General features: G+C 39.8%; 2 protein-coding genes across 2 annotated transcripts in view; one reads left to right on the top strand and one right to left on the bottom strand.

Moving 5' to 3' along the window:
- The window catches only part of LOC138369292 (uncharacterized), a 3,659-nt gene extending 229 nt beyond the window's left edge, over positions 1–3,430 (top strand). Inside the window, exons 2-4 of the mRNA XM_069332395.1 lie at positions 518–690; positions 1,795–1,892; positions 2,786–3,430. Of these exons, the coding sequence (XP_069188496.1) occupies positions 518–690; positions 1,795–1,892; positions 2,786–2,987 (473 nt within the window). The 3' untranslated portion in view covers positions 2,988–3,430. The remainder of the gene's footprint in view (positions 1–517; positions 691–1,794; positions 1,893–2,785) is intronic.
- A 1,209-nt stretch (positions 3,431–4,639) lies between these two features.
- LOC123762828 (uncharacterized) lies at positions 4,640–10,074 on the bottom strand. The gene is made up of 4 exons (XM_045749590.2): positions 9,829–10,074; positions 9,536–9,702; positions 7,195–7,292; positions 4,640–6,525 (listed from the first exon to the last, which is right to left on the bottom strand). The coding sequence occupies exons 1-4, from the start codon at positions 9,941–9,943 to the stop codon at positions 6,321–6,323; spliced, it is 585 nt and encodes a 194-aa protein (XP_045605546.2). The 5' UTR covers positions 9,944–10,074; the 3' UTR covers positions 4,640–6,320.
- Between the last annotated feature and the right edge of the window lie 589 nt (positions 10,075–10,663).

Raw genomic sequence — 10,663 nt, 5'->3', positions numbered from 1 at the left:
CGGCGGGTGAGTCCACTGCCATGGTAGGTGGGTCCGTTGTCATAGTGGGTTAGTCCACTGTCATGGTGGGTGGGTCCACTATCATGGTGGGTGAGTCCACTGTCACGGTAGGTGGGTCCTCTGCCTATCCTATGAGTCGAGGCCCTTTTCATTCCAACTAAAGATTGTATTTCTGGCTATCTTTGATAAGTGTAACAGTCTGCTTCATCTCCCTACGTCAGAATTGTTTTGTTTCCCGAATGTGTCACAGTTGCTTCACTGCTCTCAAAGAATCCGAAGCAAAATGTTATATCTTGACACAGCTCCTTCTCATCCAACCCGTCCTCAGACCAAGTCCATTCCATGCAGCGGTCGACCCCAAAGACGCATTCATAAATTTTAACATGCTGTTCATTCAAATCAGGAATTTTCTCAAATATAAATTAATATTATAATATATTAGCAACATATTTTCGTAGCTATACCGCTTTATTTGTATTTTATTTTTGATTTGTAAATGTTATTGTTACTGTTGCAGACCTGTATGTGTACATGCCCATCTCCGTGGCCCTGCCCTCCCTCTTACCAGTCGGTGGACGGTCGTTCAGCTCCAACAACCTGATGGAACACGACCTACCGGAAGGCCTTGTGTGGGATCCTGCCTACCAGCTCTCTCTCTCTCGTCTCTCCTCTTACTTTATCCATCTCCAGGTAATGATTGCAGTCAGTTGTGAGGTAATTATTGGAGCTGTGAGGTAATTATTGGAGCAGTGAGGTAATTATTGGAGCTGTGAGGTAATTATTGCAGCAGTGAGGTGATTATTGCAGAAGTGCGGTAATTATTGATAGCAGTTAGATAATCATTACTGCAGTGAGATAATTGTTGCAGCGGCGAGGTAATTATTGCATCAGTGACGTAATTATTGAAACAGTAATGTAATTATTGGAGCAGTGAGGTAATTATTGCATCAGTGACGTAATTATTGAAACAGTAATGTAATCATTGTAGCAGTGAGGTAATTATTGCAGCAGTGAGATAATTATTACAAGTGATGCAATTATTGCATTATAAACGCAATTACTGTAGCAATGATGCAATTATTGCGGCAATGAGGTTCATTATGATCTTCTAGTGGTAGTGGCTGTCAGGCTGCTTTTAAAGATGATGATTTGGCTAACGAGTTTGGTGTAGGTTGCTAAGAACATAAGAATTAAGTTACCTGCAGAAGACGTATTGGGTCATAAGAGGCCAATAGGCCTTTAGTGCGCGTTGATGGGTGTCTTGGAAGCATACAAAGTCGGGGCAAGAATGGTATGGGGAGATTTTGTTTCCCCTGCAAATAGTTCAGGAACGGAATATCCGCACATTATTATATCAGCTCTAGATTGGCCTAAGAACGGGACAGGTAGAGTGGCTTCTTTCCCCTCATGCAGGCAGTTTTAACATAGACGGCTCAGAACAGGTGACAGAACTTGACATTTATTTATCATTCACTGTCATCATTTTTACAGGAGACATTTTCTAAACACAGTTCGTGCTTTTCTAATATATCTGTCAACAAATTATATTCTGACAAATATATTGCATTGAGTAAGTGCTAATTCACTCTAATATGTATTAGATATCCAATAAGCGATCAATAAAAATATAATGTAATAATACAATATAATAATAAATAGTTTTGGAGAATGAGGTTAACAAGAGTAAATATTTATTTTGTATTGTTATTCAATGTGTGTTGGTCTTTGTTTTGTATTGATCATTCTTCAGTCACTTTGTACTGGTACTCATTAAGTATGATTTATCGTGCACAGTTGCCAACCTTGCCGTGTCAGGAGAGACTTATATGTGAAGTGACTGCTGACCCTGAGACTTACTCCCCCATCAGTAACATGTTCCTCAAGGAGCTCAGGTAACATAAGTTGATCATTAATATTTATTGTAGATTTGTATATTATATATATATATATATATATATATATATATATATATATATATATATATATATATATATATATATATATATATATATATATATATATATATATATATAATGTTATGCAAATCATACTGAAAAGCTGTTTACTTGAGCACTTTCAATGATAAATCTAAAGTGTTTAACGTTAATGAACAATATGTAGTCTTAGACCAGAGTTCATCAATAACTTAGTATCCACATACGAAACCTGTACATCTTTTCTTAATAATAATGGGCTTAGTTTGTATTTATTAAACAGTTTGAGAGTTCTAAATCATGCAACCACTCGCGCAATCTGTACGTCTTTCGTCAATTATGGCGGCTTTGTTTACATTTTGTTAAACTATTTATAAGCTCCGAAGCACTACAAGCCTATCTATAGTACTAACAATCTTCGATTGTGAAGTTTCGTAGCTCGTAAATTGTTTAATGAATGCAAATAAAGCCTACAGTTTTGAAAGATGTACAGGTTTCGTAAGTTTTGCGTAAATGCGTTAATAAATCCTATCCAGGGTTATTTCTATTATGGAGGACCTCGTAGCGCTTCAGAGCTCGTAGAACGTATATCAAGTACAAATTAATCTATAGTGATCGTAATAAGTAGCACAGATGTAGTAAGTGAACACGTAAAACCTTGATGAATACTGGTCCAGGTCTTCAAGCCCTTATTTTGCTTATTAACATCAAACACGTTACATTTAGTATTGTAATTTAAGACATATTACAAAAAGTATCCCTTAAACAACCAGAGATGTTAAATCCATTATTTATCACAAAATGACTATATAATCCCACATTATTCATTTAAACACTCTGTATCTTCACAGGCTAATATACGGGCCAATAAAATCCTCTAATGTCTCGCTGATGTGGCGGTACGTGTCGGCCGCTCGCCATGGCTTCTACGCCCCGACTGAGCGCTGCGCCGCCGCCTTCCCGACCTGCCCCCTGGCGGCCGACCGCATCATCAACATGCCGCTGCTTAAGCTGTGGCAGGTCGCCTCATCAGTCCTCAATTTACAGATGTAATATCAAAACAAAACGAAAAATAGATATGGAACGACAACAACTTTTCAAGACGCATACTTTAGGGGGAATATATATACGCCGAGAGGTGTAGGTGTACCTTGTTTCTTGGGGCATATACACTGAGAGCTTGTCACAGGCTTCTGAGAGTATATACACTGAAAGGTGTACCGGGTTTCTTAGGGTATATACACTGAGAGGTTTATCTGGCTTCTTGGGACATATACACTGAGAGGTGTATCTTGCTGCTTAGGGGATATACTGAGAGAGATATATACCCTGCTTCTCGGTGTATATACACTAAGAAGTGTAGCTTGCTTCTCTGTGTATGAAAAAAATCATCTGAAAGTTGATTTTTTTCCAGAACTGTGTTCAGGATTAAAGTATATTGGTCAGTGAGCTCATGTCATGGGCTTTAAACTTCCCGCGGGTGATAAGCTCTAAGTTACATATGACTAATTTACATGTAAGTTACATATGACTATAATTTACATGTAAGTTACATATGACTGTAATTTACAAATAAGAACTTTTTTATACCAGATATTTAAGGCTTTTATTATCACACTTACATAATGTTTGAATTATTACCAATAGTGCCATTAAGATGCATCATTGCCAGTTTAGATCCAATTTCTTATTTTGTTACATTTCGAATCTGGCGGACGGTTATGTAACCACCAATAGTAAGTCTTTATCCTTCTGACGTCATAATCCCACAATTGGTGGGATTATGACAATTCAACTCCTGGGAACAAAAGTTCCAAGTAGCACGGGCTATGGTGAGCCCGTTAAATATAAAACAGGAAGAGATAGATACTTGGGCTCGAAATTATTGGGACCAACAAAGTGATCACAGAATTTGCTAAACCATTTTTTTGGTCAAAATTTCTGAGCGATCCCGAAGATGATGGGGTCAGGTTGCCACATTATTAATTAATTCTAACTTCACCCAGAAGGCGGAAGGTAATTATGAAAGGAACAGTCTTTTTTTTTGAGATATATACAAGAGTTGTTACATTCTTGTACAGCCACTAGTACGCGTAGCGTTTCGGGCAAGTCCTTAATCCTATGGTCCCTGGAATACGATCCCCTGCCGCGAAGAATCGTTTTTTCATCCAAGTACACATTTTACTGTTGCGTTAAACAGAGGCTACAGTTAAGGAATTGCGCCCAGTAAATCCTCCCCGGCCAGGATACGAACCATGACATAGCGCTCGCGGAACGCCAGGCGAGTGTCTTAACCACTACACCACGGAGACTGCGAAGACAGTCAATGAAGAACTTCGTTTGTACATTTATAACTGACTTAGTTTACAACATTCATATGAATTATAAATATATATAAGAACAATAAATAAAAATAACGTAATGTTCAATATTATAATTATACATTATGTTCATTAACTAAGATAATTATACATTATGAACTACGAGAATTATTCATTATATACTATGATTATTATACATTATGAACTATGAAAATTACACATTATGAACTATGGTAATTATACATTATACACTATGAGAATTATAAGGTATACACTATAAAAACTATACATTATACACTATGAGAATTATATATTATAAGCCTTACAAAAACGGTAATGCCCAATATAATATAATATTAAATAAAAAAAGATACAAAAACGATACTAAATTTAACAATTGTAACATTATTAACTAATTCTAAGACAAGAGTCATGTATATATTAACTTAAGATCATAATACTTGTATAGCGAGACATATTATGAAACTTTACTGTATCTTGATTTCAGAGATATCCAGGCTTAGCAAATATACTATTTCAGGCATAAATAAGAAATAATCACTAACAACTTGAGTGACAAGTCAAGAAATACTCTTAGCCATACTTGGTAATCAAGCCATACTCTTAAGAGATAATCTACAAGATTACCTCATTGCTCTTTTAATTCCTTATCTGAAGCTGTGAGTCTCCACAATTGCACCAAATTAATATTATATCCACAAATTTGAATGATGAGACTTTCGTTGAAAAAAATATAATATAAATTGAAAGAAATTTAATTTAACAATTTATGGAATTTATAGAGAACATTTTCCCAAAAGCAACATAATTGTATGATATTATGCCATTCGAAAATATAGGTTTAGATCAGTAGATGTCGAAGATAGGCTGCATGGCACTCTCTGTGAACTCACACCTGGTGAAAGATGAGGGGCGACCACCTCACGTAATACTGTCTCTGTTGAGGTAAATGTCCACCTCCAATCTGTGTTGAAGACCGTAACTTAAGACGTCAGTGTCTCTGTCTTTAGAAAGTGTTCATAGATATTAGTTTTACCCGAGAGCCGCCATCTCTCTCTCTTGTGGACTCGACGAGGACAGGAAGCCGGCGGCTGTCGACTGTCCCTCATTTGTCCTGATGATTTTATTGGGTTCGATCTTCAATTGCAGCATTGTTTTGGTATTTATGGCTTCGTCGGGTAGGCGGCTTCTGGATATATAACCGTATGGGTGATATGGCATCTCCTGTTTTCAATCCTTCACTGTGTCTTGATGAGTTTGAAACTGTTGCTCCTTGTTTGTGTCACATTTGACCTTTTGAAGAAGTTGTCCAGGTCGATATCCTCCAAATTGTTCACAATTTTAAAAGTTTCGATGAGATCAGCCGCGTCATGTCTGGTTTGCAGTGTTGTTAGCCCTGTGGCCCTCAGCCGTTCCTGGTACGAGAGTTGACTTTGTTCCAGAAGGATTTTTGTTGCCCGGTGTTGCACTTTCTCCAAAGCAGATATCTTTCTGAAGATGAAGTCACCACGCTTGCATACAATAATCCCAGTGAGGGCACACCAGGGACTTTTATAGCTGAATAATTACCTTTATTTCCTTAAAAGTCTACGTTTCTTTTGACTCTTAGGATTTGGCCAGCTTTTTTGTACTGCAGTTCCCACTTGGTGTGCAACTTTCAGTGACTGGTGGATTCTGATGACGAGATCTATTTCTTCATCAATCTGCTGTAAGGTAACGTTGTTGATGTGGTAGCGGTGATGCACATTGTCATGCCCCGCACGTAAAACACTTCATTTCCCCAATGTTGAAAAGCATTTACCATTCTTCCAACCACTTTTGGATATACAGTAAGTCTCGCCTGTATCTGCTGGCTTTTAATTGAATCTGAATATTAATGTATAAGTAATAATAACTATTTTGTATTTGATGTATTAACTTTAGTACTTTATAAAAGCAGTATTGACTAGCAAAATCACAAATTCATAATTAATTTCTTCAGTTTGTATTGCTTTCAGGTTCACTTGTATATTCTATACCTGCTTTAATTTGCTTCACTAACAGGTTATTTAAGCCTTAAATTCAGTTTTGACGCTAAGAACTGCCACACCTTAAGAACAGACGTGTCCAGGATGCTGTGGGCGGACAGAGGACAGGTGGGGTAGGCGACGGCGCACCGCTCAATGGGCTCCGTGAAGCCCTCGCGCGCAGCTGTCAAGTACCGCCACATGAGGGAGTCCTCCGTTCTTTCCACAGGCCCGTGTTCGAGCCTGCAATAATGTATCTCTTAATATGCATAGTAAAATCACAAGGTAATGTGTCTATGAGATAATATTGAAGCAATAGGATGGAATTGAACCCTCGGTCCCTGGACTCCCCCAGGTCCAGACAGGTGCTTCTACATAGGTCCAGACCTGCCAGTTCAATCCCATTCCTTGCCCTCAGTTTATCTTATTTGAATATTATCATTGTGTTACGGACTCTAGCTCCCAAGCCCTTACTCTGGCCTGGCGATCTAATGAGCGGCTGTTCTGAAGTGGTTTTTGCGTAATTATAAGTATAGAACCTAAATAAATAACACTCCAATCTTGCGAATGAATTGAGTTACATTTCTTCCACGAATGCATCCATATTTATACGTTACTACAGGACGAGGTCTCATCTGGCATATATATACGGATCCGCTTACGAAACCTGTACATCTTTCAACAATTATTGCGGCTTTGCTTATATGTATTAAACAGTTTATAAGCCTCAAAACTTCACAACCGAAGGTTATTATTGTTGTGAACAACCTCATAGTGCCTCGGAGTTCATAAACTGTTCATTAAGTTTAAAGAAAGCCGTCATGAATGATGAAAGATGTACAGGTTTCGTAAGTGACTAGGTAAATGTTTGTTGAATAATGGCTGTGATGGGAGAGAAGCCTTGAGTGTTACCTGAGCTCCTTGGTGAAGATCTGAGTGATGGGGGAGAAGCCGTCAGGGTCGGCAGTAATCTCACATATAAGACGCTCCTGGCACGCCATCGTCGTCAGCTGACCATTGTAAACAACGAAAGAAAACATAAGGATAGCAACCTGGGCCAATGAATCACCGAGCATTTGCGCAACCACTTAATTACGAAACCTGTACATCTTCCCTCGATCATGGCGGCTTGGTTTACGTTAATTAGAGAGTTTATGAGCTCCGAAGCACTATGATCCTGTTTATAACATTAATAGCTTTGGCGTGTAAAGCTTCGAAGCTAGTAAAGTGTTTGATAAACATGGCGCCTTTGTAAACAAAGGCGCCATGAGTGTTGAAAGATGTACAGTTAAGTTTGAAATAGAGGTTGTGTTTCCGCAGATTTATTTGGTTGTTTTCTCAGCTAAACATTAATAAACATTGGAGGAGGAATAATATTCTGTGATTCACAGTCTGCTCTTCAAGCACTCGAAAACTACTCCTGGAAGATCGACAGCAAGAACCTCATACTACCAATTATAAATGACCTAATCGCTACACAGAGTAAAGGGTCTCGAATCTCCTTTGTTTAGATATCATCACACATAAATATAATCCATCATAATGAGACAGATATTGCAGTCAAATTAGCGTGTAACAGAGATGAAGTTGAATTAGATCTAGGTATCCCCCATCTCTACTGTCAAAAGTATATTGGTCCAAACACTCAGGTCTGATAGGAAAGAAATTACTGACTCCCAACGACCTGAAAGCACTAATATAAAAAGCTATGATTTGTTCAGATCTGAAACCTATATCTATGGGCAGCACGAAACGTCCACTAGACTGTGCGACACAGTGGTTGCCAGGATCAAGTTGGGTTACCGTAACCTGTGGCAGGTGGCTACAAGTGACGGATCTCCCAATCCTGAGCACTCCAGGTGCAACCTCTGTGAGCAGGAACTGCGGCATGATCTCCCACACTACACCACCGAATGGCCAGTTATTAGACCTTTCAGACCAGTTGGCATGAGGTACCTGGAGCCTAGCAATTACTTTATTCACTCTAGTGTTCTTGAAGATATTCTCATAGTGCATCCAAAATTTGCCAGTGCAGGCTACTGGACATATGGCCCTGTATGACTAACCACCCTGCGAGATGGGGACTTTTAGTATCACTGTTGCCTTATTCACTCTTGTGTTCATGATATCCTCATAACGAACCCAGAGTCTGCCAGTGCATACTACTTATCACATGCCTCTGACTAACCATCCTGTGTGATGGGGATTTTTTAGCATCATGTAGCTAGGTTTTTGACTCTGTACTCCTCTTCATATAGTCTAGGGTAGCTGCACAAATGCAGATGTACCTAATGTATTAATGAAAAAAAGAGGTAACAGAAGTAACTATTTCATTGAATCTGGTGTACTGGACGATATCCTAACAATTTATCCAAAATTTACTTGTCCATTTAAGAATGAAGAACAATTTTATTTATATTAGTTTTAAGCTGCATCTCTTATGAACCCATCCCTGCCCTTGTGTGGCAGTGCACAATAGAAAGTTGTATTTACATATTCGTACGCTGAAATATTGATTGTAATCATAACATATATGTGTTTCAGCCTACAGTTTAGACCTATTGTCTTGTGAATGACCCTTTGTCCTGTGTGACAGTGAATGCCAGCATTATCCTCACTTTAATAAGACTTAATTAAAATCCACAGATTAAGCAAAACTGTAATTAAATGTTGTCAATAAAGATGTTAATAATAAACAAAATATGGCGAAGCCGTCATCTGTTATGCCGATGACATACGCATCTAAACTAGATTATAACTACCCAAACTAGACTGAAAGCTTTACAGACGCGTCGTCTGCTACACCCAAAAATGGCGCCTGCGGTCCTCTCTGTCCTCTTGTCCTCAAAACCCTTTTTTTCGGGGGGGGGGGGGGAGGGTCGTCACTTCTCTTCTCAGTGAGCGTGTTGGGTCAGACGCAGGAGTCCACTCTCCCTGATGCTCCTATCCACTCCTCTGACAACCAAAACCGGTTGTAGATTCCCACAGTACTCTTCGGGCCCGTCCACCCTTCTTGGCTTTAGAACGCTGCTCCTGGATCACGTAATGGAGGTATACTTGCTGGCTAGTCACTAAGTTCTAAGACTATAACAATAGGAGTATACCCCAACAACAAACCAAACCTTCCACCACAACCACAATACAACCACAGGACTACTATTCAACCAGAGAACTACTATACAACTACAGGGCTACTATACAACCACTATACACTCATAATACCAATGCAATACCTCATCGATCCAATATTCACCTCAAGATGTTGAAAGTACACCAGGAGCCGCTTCAAGGAATACTCATATGCCTGGTCCCACGCTAGGTCCTCGGGAGTCTCGTCCCGGCCCTCAGCGTCCAGGGACCGCCCGTTCACCGGCGCCAGGGTGGGCAGGACCAGCGACAGAGGCACGTTCAACAGGAACGCTGGAAAAAAACGTCATTACCGTTTACACCAATGCTGCAGTAGCATTCAGCGAGGCATCGTGAACATTTTCAGTCAAGATTCAGTCAAGATTCATTGCTAAAGTCTCCAAGCGAAGGGGGACTCACTGACTGCCGTGGGTTTTCCTGGGTTGATGAAGAAGAATCTCCCGTCCCTCTCTGTTGCCGAGGTCCCACACACCACAGCCACCACCGCCACCACAGCCACCACACACACACTCATCTTCCTATAGAAAAAAAGTGTTTATATTTGTCCATTAGACGTACGTGGTATATACCTTATAAGCCAATCCACACTTGAAATACAAGGAAGAGTCTAAAACCATCTCCATGTCTAAAGTATTCTCGCTACTTGGTCAGTAAGCTTTTGAGGTTATGTTATTAATCCACCAGAGCTTGATAGAACTTAAGCTGAGGCACCATACCAATTAGGTCGTAACGAGGTAATAATATCCAGGATGGACCGAAACGTAGTTACTTGATAATGGCCCAAGACGGACCGAAACGTTGTCACTTTATTTTCAGATGTATTGGTTGCGTCTCTGATTTTCAACCCCGTTATTATGACACCCCCTGCAAGAGTGTCATGTTTATCTCCCCTGGTTACAATTGAGAGGGGTACCAGGTACTGGTACCAGGTAAGAGGCAGGGTACTAGGTATGAGGCAGGGTATCAGGTATGAGGCAAGGTACCATGTATGAGGCAGAGTACAAGGTATGAGATAAGGTACCAGGTATAGGATAGAATAGAGGTATGAGGCAGGATACTAGGTATAAGGTCAAAGTACCAGGTATGGTGCACAGTGCCAGGTATGCGACACGATACCAGTTATTGAGCAGGGTACTAGGTGTAAGGCAAGGGTATCAGGTATGGTGGCAGGGTAAGGTAGACGATACTAGGTATGAGAGAGGATACCAGGTATGAACAACAGTGTAAAGGGTTC

The sequence above is a fragment of the Procambarus clarkii genome, chromosome 27 (genome assembly GCF_040958095.1).
Source record: "Procambarus clarkii isolate CNS0578487 chromosome 27, FALCON_Pclarkii_2.0, whole genome shotgun sequence".
Classification (NCBI taxonomy): domain Eukaryota; kingdom Metazoa; phylum Arthropoda; class Malacostraca; order Decapoda; family Cambaridae; genus Procambarus; species Procambarus clarkii.
The sequence above is the reverse complement of the archived record's forward strand: the minus strand, read 5'-3'. Positions and strand labels throughout refer to the sequence as shown.